Below are 21,310 nucleotides of genomic sequence, written 5' to 3'. Positions count from 1 at the left end.
AAGGATAAGAGTTCTGAACATTGGGGGTGGGTGGGGGAGAATTATCTTGACATACTCGTTCTGAATATCTGCGGTAGGGTGATGCACGCACAAAAAAATTAAAAATTAAAAAAACAAAACTGATTGAACAAAACAAAACTGACTGAACAAAACAAAACTGACTGAACAAAACAAAAATAGCTGAACAAAAACAAAAATGGCTGAACAAAACAAAAATAGCTGAACAAAACAAAAATAGCTGAACAAAACAAAAATAGCTGAACAAAACAAAAATAGCTGAACAAAACACTTCAATAGAGGATAACTTGGCTCAACAATGCCACAAAGAGAAAATGGAACAATCCAGATGAAAATAAAATGACGAAGGTCGACTTACTAATGTAATATACTACTAATGTAATATACCACGTTTGTTACGTGCTCATACAAGCAGCAGGAACGTCAGTGTGTTCTACAAAAATAGGCAAAATGAAAATCTGTATTTTGAAGTCTCAAAAAATATAAAAAATTTAAAATTTTAAAAAAATTGCGCAAAGAGAAAAGAAAAAAACAAAACATCGCGTGAAGGTGATAAAATTATATTTTTAGGAAAATGGTACCTCCTTAAAATGAACAAAAAGGAACGAAAATGCTTAGCAATGCGAAGAAAATAAATTATTTAAAAAAAATCCTATATAGAGAAAAAGGAAAAAAAAAAAAAAGAAATTTTAATAATTGCAAAAAAGTTTATTACAACAATATATACAGCGAAAAGGTATCTTTTTCATATAAAAATAAGAGACTAATACAAATAATAGAATTATATAAAAAAGAAAGAAGTATTTTTTTTATTAATCATCATTTGAATATTAAAAAATGGAACACAGGGAAGGAGTTACCCATCGGAAGTGGCAACATAAAAAGCCTAATTCTACATCACTCTGACAAGAATAGTAAAAGTTTTAACAATGAGGATGGAACTAACGGAGCGAGCAGTAATAGTGATGTACATACGTGTGTGAGATCTTACATCAAAAGACATGATTATATAGATGATAAAAGTCATAAAGATGATAAAGATGATTATAGGTATACGGCAAAAAAGCTGAATTGCTTTATGAATGCACCATCTTGTCCAAAAGTGAAGGTAGATACAAATATGCCAGTAAAAGAAATTAAAAATAATTATATCAATAAGCTTAGTAATGAGCAAAATGAACCGGATATGTGTAATTATACTAATGTGCATGAGGGAAAGAAAAAAAAAATAATAAAAAAAAAAAAAAAAAAAGAGCTATTTCATAGTGCGGACAAAAATGCATATCTCCTGTGGGCACAAGGACAGTACGCCGCTTTAAGGGAAAAAAAAAGCATCATTGCTGTAGAGAAGTATGCAGAACAATGTGAACGAAGTGAAAATGAAAGAAACAAGTTAATTATAAAATATGAAATGAGAAATGTAAATAACTTAATGACGATATTAACGAAATGTCAAGAGTACAACTATGTAGACCATACGTTATATGATGATATATATAGCCTTTTATTATTATATTTATGTAGGGAGAAAAATATAGATTTAAAAGGATTAATAGAAATTTCGCTTATCTTTATCAAATTAAACTATATTAATGAGGAATATTTTAATTACCTATTTTTACATATCTTAAGTTTGCATATCTTATCAAATGATGACTTAGTACCAATCCTCCGCATACTTTCTTCTATTAAAAAGATAAGCATTTTGCATGTTTTATTTTTATATAAAAGTAATTTCATGCTTGTACATAGGTTGTATTCGTTTTCTCTTTATCAGTTGTATAACATACTAAACTGTTATTTAAAAATATATAAACATATGTGCATTTTGAAAGAGCATGAACAATGTGCAGGTAAAAATGATCCACATTTTTGCAAAATTTCTGACAATATTAGGAGCGGTGAAAAAATAAACTCCGATGATTTTGTAGCTTTTTATAAATTGAATTTTGAAAAGGAAGGAGATGAACAGACAATAATAAAGAAGAAAAAAAATTCCATTGATTTTTTATTTTTTCTTATAGATTGCTTGAATAGGAAAAAAATTACGATAGAAAACATAAGCAGGATTGTAAATACGTATGATTGTCTTCAGGAGCCTTTTTTTTCTTATATTAAGAAAAAGATTGGAAATTTTTTTTTGAAAAAAGTAAAAAGCGAATATGTCTTATATAACAGGGATGAAAGGAAGTGCTTATACAAAGTAAGAGATTGTATATTACAAAAAATTCAAAAAGAGAGTAAAAACAAAGAGACAGGAAAAAATGAAGGATACCCTTTGAAAATAAACAGAACAGATAGTCATATAGAAAAAGGCGATTTATATAGGAGTAGCGTAAACTCCCCTATTGTTCTCGAAAACAATATATTAAGGAGTAAATCAGCTTATTGTGGGATAAAGAATTCGGAAATTATTCAACTAAAATTAATTAAAAAGTTGAAAAGAAAAATAAGCGCCAGGGTATTCATACCCTTTATAATGATACTCGACAATGGTGGCTACAGGGTTAGCGGAGGGGCGGTAAGAGGCGTATGCAGAACTGGATACGGCAGCACAGCTAGTAGAGCCCACGAAAACGCATGCATAAGTGGAAGTAATCTGTACGACTTCTTCTACTACAACTACAAACACATGAATTTAATGTTTGACCCGAAAAATTTGGTGATAACATTGAGCTGTTTTTCTAAGAAATGCAGAATTTTGAGCGATGAAGTTCTGAACATGTTAACTGACTTGATTAAAAAAAAAATAAATTATTTTAACCATGAACAAATTATAGATATAATGAACAGTTTTTCGAATATAAGAAATGATAAAATATCAAATGGTATTTTTAATTTTTTGGCTAGGTTTTTATTTGATAATAATAAAATAATTTATTTGAAAGATAGGCACATCAATATTTTACTGAACGTGTTAATAAAAAAAAAGTATTTTATAAATGAAGACGTAATTCATTTTATATGCAATTTTGTTGTAAATCATAAACCCTATTATAAAAATTTTAAGAACATTTATATTTATTTTTTTTTTCATTTCCACTTTAATAAATTAAATGATCATTTTTTAAATTCAATGTATTATTCTCTTCTTAGTAAAAAAAGTCCTATTAGCAATTTTGAAAACTTAAATAAAGCTTTTTCATGCACATTAGTATTGTCAAGTAATGTAAAATATCAAAAGAAAATTTTTGAACTAATTGGTACCTCTGTATTGTGCATTTTGAAAAAAATTAACTTAGAAAGTAACACCATATGCCCAAAATATTTGAAAAGTATTGTTGATTTTATTTTTTATTTTAATAGTTCAATAACGAAAGAGGTTTATAAGGGGTATGAAAGTGGTTTAAAAAAAATAAGAAAATTATCTCAATCAAATGGCACTATTCATTTTATTCATAATACAATATACTGCAAAAAAATGAAGAGAGGAAGTAATTATAACTCGTGTAGAATAGGGGGGAGAGTGGAAAAGAAAAAAAAAAAGATGCTACTTTACTATTGCACCAACTCTTACAATAACATATACTATATGACTGCTTCGTTCGATGTGAGAATATTCATTTTAATTAAAAAAATTTTTGACAAAATTTTTAAACAGGAAAAATGCACAACCATCAGCAGCGAATACATTATTCTTTTGATAAAAACAATGTCTAACTTAAGTGAATTACAGAAAAAAATTATGCATATAAAGAAAAGCTACACCTATTTCTACATAAACCAAAAATGGATTAGTAAGAAGAACAAATTTACAAATTGCTATTTTTTAAAAATAATTAATGAAATTAGAAACAATATTTTGCTGTTCTTACACGACGCTGATAAAGAAAAAATATTTTTTTCCAATATTTGTATGTTAAGAAGTAACTACATATTTGAGTACCTCAATAACGAAGAACCCATATGTTCATATATTCGGAAAAGCATAGATGAAATAAAAAAAAAAAAAAAAGTTAGTACATCTCATGTTATTTTGCTCATGTATTTTTTAAGTGCTTATAAAATTGATGAAATAATTTTAACTAACAGAAGCATAAAATTGAAAGAGAATTGTTCTAATCAGGGTGGACGGCGAGCAGGTAATGAAAACTTTTTGCTTGCACAAGGGGGTTACGTCAAACTTTCTCTTGTTTTTGTCCATTTATTGGTTCATTTATTTGTCCATTTATTTTTATTATGTTTTTGCGTGAAATGTTCATGCAAATGTAACTCCCCGTGTTGCACTGCTAATAATTTTCAATTTTCACTATGTGTTGTCCGTACGACTGACTCGTATGTAACAGTGTATATGTGTAAATATTTGTGTGTAAATATTTGTGTATAGATATTTGTGTGTAAATACGTATGTATAAATTCATATGTGCAAATATTTATGTGGGCATATGTTTATGTATGCATATGTTTATGTGTGCATATGTTTATGTGGGCATATGTTTATGTGTGCATACGTTTATGTGTGCATATGTTTATGTGTGCATATGTTTATGTGTGCATATGTTTATGTGTGCATACGCTTATGTGGGCATATGTTTATGTGGGCATATGTCTATGTGGGCATATGTCTATGTGGGCATATGTCTATGTGGGCATATGTTTATGTGGGCATATGTTTATCTGCGCGCGCTGGTTTGCTTCATTTTTTTAGAGCTGGAAAAGTTAGAGAGAAGCCTGATAGAAGCCTTTTTGGAGGTCAACAAGTTGAAAAACACTGAAGACAAAAGAGAGGAGTTAATTTCGTTTATTTATAACGAGAAAAAAAGAAAAAAATCTAGAGTAAAGAATGTGATAAAAAATTTTCTTTTAACGTATAAATTTACAGATTATAACTACTTAGCAAAATTTCAATATAAAAAAAATGTGTACATGAACAGAATATTTAATAAATATGTGGAAAAAAAAATGCTAAAAAGAAGAATAAAAAAAATGGATGATATGGCTAAGTTAAATGATAGTTTTAAAAATATAAATAAATATAATAAATATTTAATATATATATTTCTGAAAAAATGGAAGAAAAAAAAAAAAAAAATATTTAATACTCAAGTCTACTAGCCATTCTGGACATATAAATGAAAATAATTTAATTGAGTTATTGCTTAGTGCTATTATGGTATCCATCAGATATGTTATAGGTAACCAAAACAGCAACAATCATTTTTCTCTTTATGAAAAATTAATCATATTCGTATTAAACCAAATGATACTTTTAAAAAAACCCAAAATAGTTAACATTAATTATCATATATATTTTAAACTCATCTTATGTATTAATGCTCTGAAATATATGTTTCATAAGTTGTTTCGAAATTATTTTTATATTTTAATGTATTGGAAAAAAGTAATTGGCAAAAATATAGGAAATGAAAAAACTCTTCGGAATTATTTGGATTATGTAAAAAGTGAAGCAATAAATGAGAAAGAAAAGTTAAACATTGTGAGTATGTCCACAAATCGGGAGGACAGCATAAACAGAATTCCACAAAGTTGCACACGTGATAATATTTCATTAAACGAAAAAATAAAAAATAGTAAAATTAATGTACATAATTGTTCTTTCTTAAATTTATTAGATTATCCATGTATTTCCCAAACAAGATACAATTATAAATTAAGAGAAAATAAATATCCATCTTTTGAAAATAAATTTTATTTCAAAAATTATAGTTGCTATAAGAATATTGTTCATCATAATATTTATGAACAGTTCCGGTTTTTACAAAATAACTCTCATACACTTTACTTGTATATCATGTATTTAAAGAAAAGGTTAATGAAAAAGAGTAATCAACAAAAAAGGAAAAAAAAAAAAAGAAATTTTAAAGATAAAATAAACCTAAAGTGTAACAAAAATAAAAGCATATTATTCAAAAATAATTTTAAAATACTTGATGTGAAAAAAATAGAATTTTTTCATAATCATATAATACAGGTTGACACATATAAAAACGACAATACAAATGTCAACACCCATTTTTTCTTTATATATTCCTCCTTTAACGTGAACACAATAATAGCAGATAATATAAATAACAGTACGCAAACCAAAAAAAACAAGGAGCAAACATTTTTTAAAAGAGAGTTCTCTTTAACATTGTTTTTAGCACAAATCATTTTACACAAGAAGTACCTGACTGGGTAATAACAAGAAATGGAAAATTATGCGCCGTAAAAAATGCAACTGCAATTTATGCTTGTGACTAAGGCAGTATATATGCATATAAACATAAAAATATAGTTATATTTATATATACAAATGTAAACATACATATATATTTACATACATATATATTTACATAAATTATACACATGTGTACGTGTGCCTTTTCCTGCCAACGCTATTCATGAGACTGCACCCCACATGTATATTTACCACCTATGTATTTATTTAACATTTATTTTTATTGTACCTTGTTTTCTTTTTGTAGGTTTAATTTAATTCCCATATGCTATGATGAGCTAAACAACATTCATAGTAAAAAATCCCTTTATATATATTTATCAACAAAACTGCAAAGTTGAAGAATGACTTTTGGCCTTTTATTTTTACAGCATTTTGTCGTAATCTGAAAACATCTCATATTTACAGTATTAATTTAATTAAAAAAAAAAATTAAAAATTTTTTTAATAATGCAGACGTTATATTAACTTATAAATTTAATTGAGTCTTGTTTAAATTAATTTCAAACATTGAAATGAATCTATTCTTCCATAAATAAGGATATACATATATATATGGCATTTTTTTTTTTTTTTTTTTTTTTTTGTATATTGTTTTTCGAACAGAACTTGAATTTTTTAAATAAATTAATCTGATATCGTATGCGTATCTACATATATATATGCATAAATACATATATATAATACGTGTACATTTATTTTTCATTCACTTAATCTTTTTTTTTTTTTTTTTTTTTTTTTGTACTGCTATCTTTGATTTGTTTTTCTTTCATATTTAAAAAATATTTGCTATTTGTTATTAATTTTTTTTTCTTTTAATTTATCAAAAAATAAACGTATTTTTGTGTAAAATTATATTCTTCTCTTAATTTTTGAACAAATATATAGGATATAGTTATTCCGCAAGTTGTATTTTTAATTAATATAAAGAAGCCTTTTTTGTTTCCTTATTCGAAATTTGATTAAATTTGCTTACTGCAATTTTGTTATATATATATATATATATATATATATATATATATATATGTACATATATGGAAGTAAAAAAGCAAAATAATAATTACTTTGTTTATATACCGGTATGCTGTACATTTGTGGAGTACTAAAAAGTAAAACTTTTTATTTGTAAATATAATTTAAAATCTACATGTTGAATTGGAAAGAGTGTTTTTTAATATATATATTATTAGCACCACTTGAATAGTTTACACAGTTCATTGTTATAATTTCCTGTATTAACTTTATTGTACTTAATAAAAACTCATATTTTGCTAATTTTTCGTATTAATTTTGTTTAACGATTTTTCAAACTTTAAAGGCTTTTCGCATTACGTGGATATACATATACTTATACATGCATATGTGCAGGTATCATTTTTTCTACTAAAGCACTTTTTCAATGTCCAGAAGAAGCATACGTTTACCTGCAGAGGTCAGCAGAATTCTTTATGTAAGGTAGGGCTCATATTTACATAATACTTTAGTAAATGATACTGAACTTGAAAAAGTATTTTATTCTTCCCTCAAATTTTTGTCATTGTTGTTCCTGTGTACACAAATTATGATGAGATAAAAGTTTTGTCAGTTAAGCACAACATTGTGTGTATATTTATATATATGTATTTACATGTATGTATGTATTTACATGTATGTATGTATGTATGTATACATTTACATGTATGTATGTATACATTTACGTTTATGTATGTGTGTACGGGAGTACATAAATACATGTGCATGTACATGCATTAATTGGAAAGTACAAACTTAAAACGAATGTTTCTACCTTTTGCTCAGAAATTTGCCATATAAAATATCAGCAGATGAACTATATGACATATTTGGGAAATATGGAACAGTCAGGCAAATAAGAAAAGGAAATGCTGAAGGAACAAAAGGAACGTCTTTTGTTATATATGATGATATTTACGATGCAAAAAATGCTTTGGATCATTTGTCGGGTTTTAATGTAGCAGGAAGATATTTGGTTGTTCTATATTATGACCCAGTGAAGGCTCAAAAAAAGAAAGAACTACAGGAAAAACTAAAAAATGAAAAAGAATCCTCATAAAATTTGAATTTAACAAATTTTGGCACTAAGTCGCACCTTGTGGTATTTCTATATTTAAAAAGAATAGTTTGAGGGATAAAGACCGAAGGAGCGAAGGGGCGAAGGGGCGAAGGGGCGAAGGGGCGAAGGGGCGAAGGGGCGAAGGGGCGAAGGGGCAAATGGATAAAGGAATAAAACAATACAGTCCCCAAAGAATATACATCCAAATAAATACTATGAAAAGGAACTTAATATGCAGCTAAAATGACACTGTTCGTATTCATATTCGTCATATTAAGCATATTCGTCATATTAAGCATATTCGTCATATTAAGCATATTCGTCATATTAAGCATATTCGTCATATTAGTCATATTAGTCTTATCACATTTTTTTAACCTTTTACGTACAATTGTAATGGAGATAGGTAGGAGGAATGCATATTATTTTATGGAGTTTTATAGAGTGGGGTACCGAATTAAAATTTTTTTTTTTTTTTTGTGTGCAAATTACCCACAAATGCGTACATTTTTGTAATCATAGATAGAATTAATAATATCTTGTATTTTATTGTTTTATATTATGTATATTAGTTCTTTTATTAGCAAACTAAAAACTAATAAAAACATTTTCTTTTAAAAATGATGAATTTTTTGAAATGATGGTTTTCAGCCAAACGTTTTTAGTTTCCATGAAGCAATTAAAACATAAAAATAAAAAAAATAGAAAAAGCAAGTAATAAAAACAAGTAAATAATAAAAAAAAAGCAATAAAAACAAGTAAATAATAAAAAAAAAAAAATTGCAAGAGACAGCAAGTGAACATATCATCTTTCTTTATACTGTAATTTATGCGTGCCATGTGTGCTCATATATATATATATATATATATATATATATATATATATATATATATATATGTATACATGTACATATGACACATTTGGAATATGATCATAAAATAATTGCACCCCTCCCTCCCCTTTTAAAGGACCATAGTTTCATTTCTTTTTAGGGATTTTTTGCTTAGGCTTATGGAGATACACATAGCCACCTTTCATTGTGTAGACATTCATTTTGACTATTTTATATAATCGATGAGAAACTGACCCGACATATTTTTTGTTATATCCATAGACATTTATTATGGTACCAGTTTTGTCTACATCTATATTAACATATTTTTTATGCATAGTTAACACTCTTGTAATATCAATATTTTTTGTTCCTATACCTAAACGGACAAAAATTTTTTTAACTTTTTTTGTTCTATTTCTGTTCTGTTTTTGTTCTTCAGAAGTTTTAACATCTTCTTCCTTCTCATTTTCATCTACATTTTCATCTACATTTTCATCTACATTTTCATTATTTTTTTCTTCTATCATTTTTAAATCCTTATGTGGTTTCTTAAAATTGTAATATTGTTTTATGTTATTCCTATAATTTATTTTAATTGGCGTATAATTTATATCTTCATAATAACATTTAACACCTTTTCCAGATAAAATTATTTGAACAGAGTAACCACATGATAAATCCTTCATTTTGTTCTCAATTTTTTTATGTTCAATATGTCTTTTGTTACAACTTGATATTAGAGCTATATCTTTCTTAATTTCTCCTTCTTCTTCTATAAGCATATGGTAAAACCCCATGTTGTAATTTTTACCGAAAAAATAAAATCCCCCTAATTTTGATACCGTCCCAGGCCACTTGGTAAAATAAAAGTTTTTTACTTTTATTAAATTGTTACCATAATATTTATCTTGATATTGATGTAAATTATTCTTACCTACATTAGAATTATAGTTTCCTTCTTTTGCAAAAATGCTATATCCATAACTTCCTGAAACACCAAAATGTCTTTTATAAAGAATATTTATCCCTTGCTTTTTATTACTTACCCATTTATTAAAAAACCTGCATCCCTGGTCAGGTAAAATTATAGTAAAACTTTTCCTTTTGTGCAGTAAATTGTGCAACATTTTAAAAATATGTATCCCACTGTTTCGATTAGTAAAAGTAGGAAACAAAAAATAAGATGTTACATATTATTGAATCCACCAAATTTTGTTTTCTTACTTTCTCTTTCTTTCTTTCTTTCTCTTTCTTTCTTTCTTTCTTTCTTTCTTTCTCTTTCTATCTTTCTCTCTTTTTTTTTTTTTTTTTTTTCTCGTGAACATACAACTCTTTTTATGTATTACTATACATTTTGCATAAATTATACACACACATACACATAAACATACACACACGTTAAAAAGGGATATAAATAAAAAAAAAAAAAAAAAAAAAAAACTCATTCGAAAACAGCTAATTTTATCATTTTGGCCAACTTTGTTCATATATTTTTACTTTTTTTGAATTTATTTATGACCACGTAAGGGAAAAAAAAAAAAAAAATAGGAAGCACAAAACATAAAATATAATAATAAACGATGAAATAAAGGGCTGAAAAAATAAAGTACAAAATAGAGAAAAATAAATCAGTTAATCAGTAAAAACCCCGAACTAATTGTCTAAATAAAGTATTGTAATGCAATTCTTTTTTGCTATGTTTCCATGTATAAATTATTGCATTTTCAGTTGGATTATGCTATTTTGCCTCTATATGTAACGGATGATATGTTCAGAAAATTTATATTTCTTTTAGGGCGTAATTTATTAAATGTTAATATAAATATATATTTTTTTTTCCCACCTAATAAGATACAAACGGTGAATTATGTTAAATAAATGGTATTTGCCACTACAAAGTAATGTACATCTTTATATATATGTATATTATGCATGAATATATGTATGCATGTATGTATTTTATTTTATTTTTATTATTACTAAAAGGGCATACATTAGTGAAAACTGCGCTCATTTTAAATTTCACCAAATATATATTATTATGTAACTTTGCGTGTCGTTTGAGAAGAAAAATTTAGAAATATCCCGCAATCGCGTTTATAAAACTAGGATTGCGTCGAAAGATCTCTTTTATTTTATTGTATTTTGTTAAATATTATTTTGTTATGTTATATTTTATTATATCATATTATATTCCATTGTATCACATTCCATTGTATCACTTTCCATTGTATCACATTCCATTGTATCACTTTCCATTGTATCACTTTCCAATGTATCACTTTCCATTGTATCACTTTCCATTGTATCACATTCCATTGTATCACTTTCCATTGTATCACTTTCCAATGTATCACTTTCCATTGTATCACTTTCCAATGTATCACTTTCCATTGCATCCTATTATGTTGTAACACATTTTATTTTAATAGAAGAAATATTATATGCTGATCCGTCCGTTTTGCATATTACAAGAAATGATGAAAGTGTATTACTAAAATGACCAACAATAAATTAGCGAGTATCAACCTCATTTTAAAAAGAAGAACGAAACTATAAGGACACACAGTTAGTACTTCATTCTGTCGATTCGGTTATATCTAACCAAGTATTTGAGTAGTAATACGTGTGATGTGCTATACCTATTTGTTATTAAAGAAAAGACTATATGTATGTATATTTTTACATGTACATATACATATACGTATATGTATATATATATATATATATATATATATATATATATGTGTATATACTTTCCCATTTACGTATATATATTTATATTTGCGCACAAATGGGTAAAAGTAGGGCGAACAACGTTGTGAAAAATAAGGGCAAAGTCAAAAAGGACACAAAAGGAAAAAGGTTAAGTAACAATTGTAATAAAAGGGAAAGAAAAAAAGAAAAATTGAAAAAAGCATGCAATACTTCAAGTAGTGAGAGTGATATTTACTTTTATAATGATATTCAGAGATGGAAAAATAACATTAAAGTACCAGTGTGGCTCAAAAAACCAAAAGATAAAGAATCGTTATATGAATTTTATAAAAATATAATAAGGAAATTATTAAGAGTTAAAAATAAAATAAGAGCATACAAAATACAAGAATCGTATCTAATGGATTGTTTACAAAAATGTATGATAGATTTAAATCTAAATTCAACAAACGCACCGAATTTTATGAATTATGAATTATATAAAAATTTAATTAACAGTCATCATGATGTAAACTCTTCTTCACAGCATGTTGATAGTTCTCTTAGAATCGATACTTGTTTTCCAAATAATAACATAACAGAAGGTGGTACAACCACACATAATAACTTAGTATTACATGGTTGTAATACCAATGTCGAAAAAGATTTGCATTGTGAAGATAACATTTGTTTCAGCCAGTCTGATGGGAACGAAATGGACAGGGGGAAAGACACTACTGGTGGTAGCGCAAATAGTGGAAATAGCGCTAGTAGCGGTAATAGCGGCAATAGTGGCAATAGCGGCAGTAGCGGCAGTAGCGGAAGTAGTGGAAGTAATGGAAGTAATGGAAGCAGTAGCAATAGCTGCAATGGAAACAAAAGCTCTAGGAGCTTCAAAAAGGATGACATTCATTCATGTGAGATTAACCTTGTGGAAAACCTTAAAATGGAGTGCAAAAATAATTCTATAGAAAAGGATATAAAATACTTGTTAGATATGTTGAAGAAGGTTCTATTAATAAAAGAAGACAAAAAGAAAAAAGACGATTTAATGAGTAAAGTTTTCAACAAAGTAATAATTCCTGGTGGTTTTTTTGAAAATAATAATTTTTGCCCCATCTTTATGAGCTTGTTAAAACTAGATTTATACAATGCATGTAATAACAATGGAGAACAGTTAAATTCAAAACTGATGAATCTTATTATGATGTTAAACAATTTTAATGAGGGTGCTCCTCAGTCAACTACATCTACGAAAGGGCAGAAAGAAGAACAGAAGGAGGTAGCAAAAAACCTAGCAGAAGGACAAAAAGAAGAACAGAAAGACGTAACAAAAGATATAGCAATAGAAGGACAGAAGGAAGAACAGAAAGACAAAACAACAAATCACGTATTGCCTGTCAATTCGCATAAGGAAGATTTAAATTTTTTAAAAAGTCAGTGTTCATTATATAAGTTATCTCAATACTGTATAGAGAAGAATGTAATAGTAAATAATGAGATAGTCTCATTTGATACTGTTTATATTTACTATGAAAAAAAAGATGATACTACTACTAAATGGACCGAAAAATTAGAAGAAACAAGTAACCATAAAAGTTATAAGTCATATAATGTTAAGTCGTTTGAGGGAATGCTAGACATTTCGAGGAAGAAACATTCGTCACTGTGTTATCTTGATAATAAAGCTGCTATTCTGAAAAATGATGGTCATGAATGTAGAGACAGTGGAGGTGTAGATGAAGATGAATATGATGAAAGTGTAAATGAAGAAGCAGATGATGGTATAGATGATGAAAATGTAAATGAAGAAGCAGATGATGGTATAGATGATAAAGATGCATATGATGAAGGTGAAAATAATGAATGTGCAATTGATGGGAATTCCAAAAATGCTAATTGGCTAAAAGAATGTGAAAATAGGTCGGGTATCTTATGTTCAAATGATAGTAAACTGGTTGAATGCCCTGATAAATGTAATCGGAATGAAATTTTTTCTTTGTCCAATGATTATAGTTCTAAAGAGAATAATCCTACAACACATTTTAACAAACTAGTAGATGATAAAGAAGTATACGAAATTTCAAGTTGTAATGATGAGGATCAACAAACATGTGAAAAAGAAATACACTCTTATAAGAATTTAAGCACATATAACAAAATGGAGGTTAATAATACTGGAACAACATCGAACAATATTTTTAAAAATGGAAACAGGATGAATAAAGAACAAGAAGGAGTTAATGGTCGAAAGAATCATCTGGCATATCATAACGGAGGTGGAAACGTAACTACAAGTGAGTACAAAGTTAATAAAGATAATTGCAAAAATGGAAAAAGTGGAGGAGAAAATGTGAGCATATATAATCTACAAGGAAAGGAAGAAATACATAAGGGTACAAACATTGACTCATCATATGTAAAAAATTATGATATATCCGTAGAAGAAATTTCTGACGTGTTTATAAATAACAAGAATATATGTACAGGTCAGGAGAACAGTGTGTTAAATATAGAAAGTAATCAATTAATTAGAGATGATGTACAGAACAGTAAACTAGAATACAATGAACAGGGTGTATACAAAAAGGGCGCCAAGAAAAATGTGTGTAGAAGAAAACCATGCCCAAGTGATATGCGAAGAGGAGGGCACCTTGATGAAGTCATTGTCTCAGATCTTTCCTTAAGAGAACAAAAAATTAGTAATGGTAATAAAAAGAAAAAATATATGTGCAGCGATAAGTTTGAGGGCAACTACACCCCATTAACGTGTAGTAGAGGTGCAAACAACAACAGCAGGAGCAGCAGTAATGACAACATGAATTGCAATGTTGAAAATGAAAATTGCTCAAATGAAGAAAACAAATGTTACAATGTAAATACGGGTGAAAGCTTTACTAGATGTAAAGGATTATATGTTATTTCATCGAATGACGATTATGGAAGTTTCAAGTCGTGTGAAGGGAGTGATTGTACGAATAGAAGTAGTGGTATGAATGGAAGTAGTGGTATGAATGGAAGTAGTGGTATGAATGGAAGTAGTGGTATGAATGGAAGTAGTGGTATGAATGGAAGTAGTGGTATGAATGGAAGTAGTGGTATGAATGGAAGTAGTGGTATGAATGGAAGTAGTGGTTTGAATGGAAGTAGTGGTATGAATGGAAGTAGTGGTAGGAGTCAAAGTAAAAACAAAATGCATGATGAAAAAAATTGTGAGCACATTGTTATAGATGAAGAGGGAAGTGAAGGGCACCCCTTTGAGGAGGGTTTCACAAATAGAAGCGAGTTTATAAATAAGTATAGCTTTAAAAATGAGTGTAAACATGAGGAAAAAATTGCAAAAGCATGGCCAAACACTAATCATTTTTGTAATACACATTACTATGATAACTTAAGTGCTTATAATGCAAAACATACCCCTAAGGACTTATCAAATCCTGAAACTATAATTCTAGAAAAGTATGATACATTACCATATGATGTGTATATAAGGAATGTAAATACTAACAAGGATAAGATAAAAAAAACAACTATAAAGGATACTGCTAGTTTAAACAAAGGTTGTTTCAAAATAAGTGCACACATTAATACATCTGATAAACATAATATCGAATGTTGTTCTACTATATCAGAAGGTAGAAATGACAAAATGTATGAAGAGGAGAAAACAAATATAAAAACATATGAACTAGATTCCAATGATTCAAGAAAAAAAGATAAGAGTATATACGTCTTTCAAAATAACGAAGAGATGTGCAGAAATAGGATTGATATCACAAACGAAGAAGGTAAAGAAGTGGGTGGAATGAAAAGCGAAACGAACGAGGACGAAGAAGAAGAGAGAAAAAAAGACAAAAAAAAAGGGGCAATGTCCATTTTAAATATTGACATAAATAAAGCACATAATGCAGTACTAGAAGGATTGATGGAATTTTTTGGTCTTAAGAACAAAAGGCTGTCGAGAAAAATACTAATTAACGAACTGATAAAAATACAGAATTATTTAAATGAAGAAAAGGATAAATTAGCAAAAGAGAATACCATCAAGGAAATAGCTCTTTCTAGTGATGAAGTAGAATTACAGAAGGATAACATTACTCAACACATGTCTTCTTTAAATAAATTTGAAAATGAAAATTATTTCCATTGCCAAAAAACAAATAGTGTATATACTAGCAAAAAATGCAATATTAAGGATAATAGGGTGAACATAGACATGCTAAGTTTTCATAACGAAAAATTTTACACACATAGAAAGGATGATTCCTATCATAATAATTGTACGTACTTAAATGATGATTTATTGAATAGGGAAAAAGATAAATTACAAGAGGATTACATAAATCATATGAGAAGCAAAATAAAAATGATGGAATTGAAAGCTCTCTTTGAACGAATAGACGAGGCTATTACTGTGGACGAAGTTATATATACAAGTGTAATGGAGGAGAAGAAAATAGAATACAGTATTTTAAAAAAACATCTAATAGATTGCAAGTTGAATGTTAACAGGGAGATTGTCTTATCATACTGCAGGGATAGAAATGTTGAAGTTCACCTGAAAAGGAGAAAAAATCCAGACGGTGTTTAATATGCTTCGTTTGATAAGTTTCATCTGATACAATTCGTATAACATGCTTCATTTAAATAACTTTTTTATGTAACTGCGAGTGGGATATGGGGTTCCCCCAACCCGCACCTTTGGCCGCATTTCGCAGTTAGACGAATAAATATACATATTTCGTTGTTTTATTCTATAACACCTTTTAGCATTTCAGCGCCTAAAACAAGCTCGTTATTCTGTATAGTCATTTTTATGTGTATATGTTTGTGTATATGTTTGTGTATACATAGATGTGAAAATATGTATATGCATATTTGTATATGCTTATATGTATATGCTTATATGTGGGCGCTTATACGTGTGCGATTATACGCACGTGGATATGCGCGTGTGGGAAGTATCTCTTTTCAAGAACGTTGCCATGGTATGCACGCATCTATGGGGCATCGGAGATGGTTGACCAATTATAATATTTTATTGGTTCCTTCTTTCCCCTTTTTTTTTGTAATTATATATGCTAATCCTATTAAAGGTATCTAACTTCTGATTTGAAAGTTTGATTTTATTCTGTTACGTATTACTCGTTATTCGTTATTGGTTATTCGTTATTGGTTATTCGTTATTCTTAATTCGCTATTTGTTATTAGTATGTTACCTGTTTGTTATCTTTTTCAATTTTGTTCATATTTTACACTTCTTTTTATTTTATAATTCGCATTTTTTTTTACTGCATTATTTGCTATTTTTTTTTTATTTCTTCCCTATTTCTATTACTTCCTTTTTTTTGTAATTATTTTTACATGTTGAAAAATTTCATTATTACTGTTTACAACCTTTTAATGATTTTCCGAATTTTTCAAATACACAAAATAAAAGTCCTTATTTATGTAACTGCATGTAATTTGTTGACTTCCTAAAATTTTAAATCCTCTCAAGAGCATATATTTTTATTTAATCTTTTTTTTTTTTTTTTTTTTTCTTTTTACCTAATTTGTATAGCAATCAATTTTGACAGAAAAATAATTGATTACACTAGGAATAAAAAAAAAAAAAAAAAAAAAGCGAGTACTTAAAGAAATACAAAAAAAATATTATGTAGAAAAGAAATGTTTCAATTTTTTATTTTCTTACCTTCTTGGATGTGAATAAAAAAAAAAAAAAAAAAATTGCAACATGCTTCATGTTTGATTATGAAAATCTGAATATGGTTGCTCCTACCTCGTATACAAGAACTGGCAAATTTAATTGATGATATGTATATACTGAAGCTTTCTCAAAAATAATAAAGAAGAAAAGATTTGCCCCCGCTTTGTTATAATTTTAATTAACGCGTGTGAAAGTGCCACATTAAAAAAAAAAAAAAAAAAAACAAACAAACGCCATATGCTTTATATAAGCAAATGCATATGTATGCGCGCGTATGCTCGTATGTATGTAAGAACGTACATCGATCCCATTGCATAACCTTTTAGCTCTACATTGTGGATATAACTGCCTCTACCGCATATTTTAGGGAATAGTAAGGGTGTAAATAGTAACTTAGAAAAATTGTTTGCGTTAATTAAGCGGAGGAAATGTGGTGATAAAATGACTCAAAAAATATATCCTAAAAAATCGAGAAGAAAAATAAAAGAATCTTGAAAAGGGGATATATATCAATTGAATACATCAAAAGAGGCGGTGAAATAGAAGCGCAACTATAAACAGATATAGAAGCAGACATAGATGCAGATATAGAAGCAGACATAGAAGCAGACATAGAAGCAGAAATAGAAGCAGACATAGAAGCAGACATAGAAGCAGACATAGAAGCAGAAATAGAAGCAGAAATAGAAGCAGAAATCAACGTTGAAATAGTGGGAAGAACTAGAGGGCCGATAAATTTTAACAATAAGAGGGGGTACAAAAAATATGCAGAATATAAGTGTTGCAAGTGTTGTAGACAAAAATGACGAAAGAGAAAAATGTCCAGCAAAACTCAAAAAGTCAGGTGATTTGACAATTCTGGAAAGTGGTAAGCTGCACTTAAGAATTTGCATGAATGTCAATTGAAAGGAGAATATATTAGATCGGTTCACATGTATACATAAATGGATGCAAGAACATACAAAGTACATATATATACTGTACATACATATTGCATGCATGTACTGTATATGTTTGTGAGTATGAGTCATATGTCTTTGGATGTATGCTCATGGCCATTCATACGTTTTGTACTGTTTATTTATTTTAGAAATTAATGAAAGTAATATGATGCCAGAAATACCAAACTATGCATTAAAAGGAAATTGTGATCTATCATTAAATAAAAAGAGGGACGTTTCATCTATTCCTAAAAATAATAAAGAATATTGGTTATATCCGTCACCTCAACAATTTTACAATTCCTTACTAAGAAAGAATAAGGACATTGATATAAATTACATTGACGCTGTTGTCAATGTTCATAATGAAGTTAACGAGGAATCATGGAAGCACATACTAAAATATGAGCACATGCACAAAAAGTAACCAAGCTTATGCGTATGTATGTATACCCGCGTACAGTAGTGCATTCTACATAAATAAGCGCATATATACATGTATATACTTCTTTACGCATTTGCCATTTCCTTTGCTCCTTTCTCTGATTTTTTTTTTTTTTTTTGCCCATTTGACCCTCTAAAAAGCATGTGCATTTAAAACTTTTTGTATCACATTTCGTTGCATTTAATTCTAACCTTTTTTAAGTGTTCATATGAAGTACACATATGCACACGTAAAATATATCCCCTATATACATACATACATACATACATACATACATACATACATACATACATACATACATACATACATACATACATACATACATACATACATACATACATACATACATACATACATACATACATACATACATACATACATACATACATACATACATACATACATACATACATACATACATACATACATATGTTTATATACGCTCCATTTGAAATTAATAGAAAATGTAGTCATGTGACCTTGCAACGATTTCTTGGAAAATTTGATGATTTAACGTTCAAGGCAAAATTTAGAAGTTTTTTTTCGAGGTGATAAACAAAAAATATACAACTGGATGTTACTAAAATAAACATACGCATACTTCTCTTTTCATATTAGCTCAACTTATTTGAATTAGAAATTTTTTTTTTTTTTACATTTGTTTGTGCATTGGCAAAAGGATGAAATGTCTGTTCCTTTATCTCATACATTTATATTCTTTTATCATGTTTTTTTTAATTTTCTCGCCTGGGAAAATATCAGATTAGGACGCCCCTTCGATAGACATGACTGGTACATCAATCGGTGCGGCACTGAAGTAAAATACATTTTAGACTACTATAACGACGAAACTATAAACGATGATAAGAATGTAAATTAAAAAAGGGAGAAATGTATACGTACATGGGTATGTGTATGTGTATGTGTTTACATTAATGCGTATATTTTGCGTATTCTCTTGTTAACTTTAACGGAGCAAGAAAATATTTCTTAACATGCAAGGAAACAAATATAATGGATTAAAGAAAAACAAAAACAAAAACAAAAACAAAAACTCAAAAATTGGTTAATTTTTTAATGTTCATTTTTTATTTTTATTTTTATATTTTTGTAGATATATATTGATGTCAGGCCTGCAATGGACAGCTTTTCAAATATATGGGACCGGGTACGCTACCCGTTTTATGAATTTTATTTTAAGTATATAAAAAAATATGAATTGTTCAGGTGATTTTTCATTTGAAGAAAATTGTATATAATGAACAAAAGATTCTTTTAACACTTCCGTATAAGTTGAAAAGATGTATATATGTAAGTGTAAGTACGTACATTTATATAGACTTAAATTTGGACCGTTTTATTTTCAAAACATTTGTAAACCCATTTTTGTTTTGTTTTTATTAACACGTAAAACTGATGTTTCACAAGTATTATTTTTAAAATTAAGCAGAAAAAAAAAAAAAAAAAAAAAAGGAAAACTTGAAAATAATTCGAGTATTCATTTTTCTCTACACAAATATAAGAATTTATAAAAGCAGTAAATGAACGTTATGAAATTTTCTTTCAGAAAAATATAGACATACATGCATACATACATACATACATACATTATTTATGACTTATCACTCAGCTACAGTATCTTAGCAGAAAAACTCCCTTTTTTAAATTGGAAACACTTGAATATATATAAATGCACATATATATGCTTATATGTATGTAAGTACATGTTGGTACATATGTATTGTACATGGGTATGTATTTACGCACACAGGCAAATGGGGATCCTCGTACAAATTTGCTTCTTTCCAATACGCACATGTGCGATAAGGATAAACATTAATTTTTACGAAAAATGAATGAATGGATGAATAAATGGTAAAACGATTCAGCAAGATTCAGCAGAAATACATGACAAATGCTCTATGACTAAAAACAGTTGCTGCATATCTTTAAATATACATACGAAAAAATAATTCATATTTTTTTTTAAGTATGCTTAAATCGTTTATGTATATTTAAAAACCTTTGTTTTAAAGCATATATATATATATTTTTTTTTTATTAAGTTTATTTTTTTTTATTTAATTTAAAGTACTATTATTAAAAATAAAAAAAAAATTATTTCAAAAAAAAAAAAAAAAAAATTTGATTTTATATTTTTGTGCTTTTTCTCTTTTAAATCATCCTAATAAAATTTCTTTAAAAATTATTTTTTTTAAATCTTTGTAAATTTTTTATTTTATTTTTTTCCATCTAAAAATTAATAAAAGAAATGTAAAAAGAATATGTATAAATGAAGATACGTATGGATATATATATGGATGTAGGTATGAACGTAAGAACGTAAGTGTGTATGTGCGTAAACGTACATACTTGTGCAAGTACATGTGTGCACGTTTTCTTAAGTATGA

At 27.8% G+C, this 21,310-nt stretch overlaps 5 protein-coding genes across 5 annotated transcripts; 4 read left to right on the top strand and 1 right to left on the bottom strand.

The window, feature by feature from the left end:
- Window positions 1-628: 628 nt before the first annotated feature.
- On the top strand, window positions 629-6,540 carry PmUG01_14059300 (conserved Plasmodium protein, unknown function; the record flags this gene model as incomplete). Its single annotated transcript, XM_029008170.1, is given in 4 exon segments — window positions 629-4,100; window positions 4,667-5,031; window positions 5,045-6,156; window positions 6,447-6,540. 4 exon segments carry the CDS (start codon window positions 629-631, stop codon window positions 6,538-6,540), a joined length of 5,043 nt encoding a protein of 1,680 aa, XP_028864486.1.
- A 1,058-nt stretch (window positions 6,541-7,598) lies between these two features.
- SF3B6 (splicing factor 3B subunit 6, putative) lies at window positions 7,599-8,270 on the top strand (the record flags this gene model as incomplete). The annotated part of the gene is made up of 2 exons (XM_029008169.1): window positions 7,599-7,654; window positions 7,997-8,270. The coding sequence occupies 2 exons, from the start codon at window positions 7,599-7,601 to the stop codon at window positions 8,268-8,270; spliced, it is 330 nt and encodes a 109-aa protein (XP_028864485.1).
- Window positions 8,271-9,249: 979 nt separating this feature from the next.
- On the bottom strand, window positions 9,250-10,233 carry PmUG01_14059100 (conserved Plasmodium protein, unknown function; the record flags this gene model as incomplete). Its single annotated transcript, XM_029008168.1, has 1 exon — window positions 9,250-10,233. The coding sequence occupies one exon, from the start codon at window positions 10,231-10,233 to the stop codon at window positions 9,250-9,252; it is 984 nt and encodes a 327-aa protein (XP_028864484.1).
- A 1,667-nt stretch (window positions 10,234-11,900) lies between these two features.
- Window positions 11,901-16,394, top strand: PmUG01_14059000 (conserved Plasmodium protein, unknown function; the record flags this gene model as incomplete). The annotated part of the gene is made up of 1 exon (XM_029008167.1): window positions 11,901-16,394. One exon carries the CDS (start codon window positions 11,901-11,903, stop codon window positions 16,392-16,394), a length of 4,494 nt encoding a protein of 1,497 aa, XP_028864483.1.
- A 1,884-nt stretch (window positions 16,395-18,278) lies between these two features.
- Window positions 18,279-20,130, top strand: PmUG01_14058900 (cytochrome c heme lyase, putative; the record flags this gene model as incomplete). Its single annotated transcript, XM_029008165.1, has 5 exons — window positions 18,279-18,381; window positions 18,604-18,877; window positions 19,361-19,447; window positions 19,662-19,770; window positions 20,014-20,130. The coding sequence occupies 5 exons, from the start codon at window positions 18,279-18,281 to the stop codon at window positions 20,128-20,130; spliced, it is 690 nt and encodes a 229-aa protein (XP_028864482.1).
- Window positions 20,131-21,310: the final 1,180 nt, after the last annotated feature.

Source organism: Plasmodium malariae, assembly GCF_900090045.1.
Source record: "Plasmodium malariae genome assembly, chromosome: 14".
NCBI classification, from domain to species: Eukaryota; Apicomplexa; class Aconoidasida; order Haemosporida; family Plasmodiidae; genus Plasmodium; species Plasmodium malariae.
Note: the sequence above shows the minus strand (reverse complement) of the source record. Positions and strands in the feature narration are given on the sequence as shown.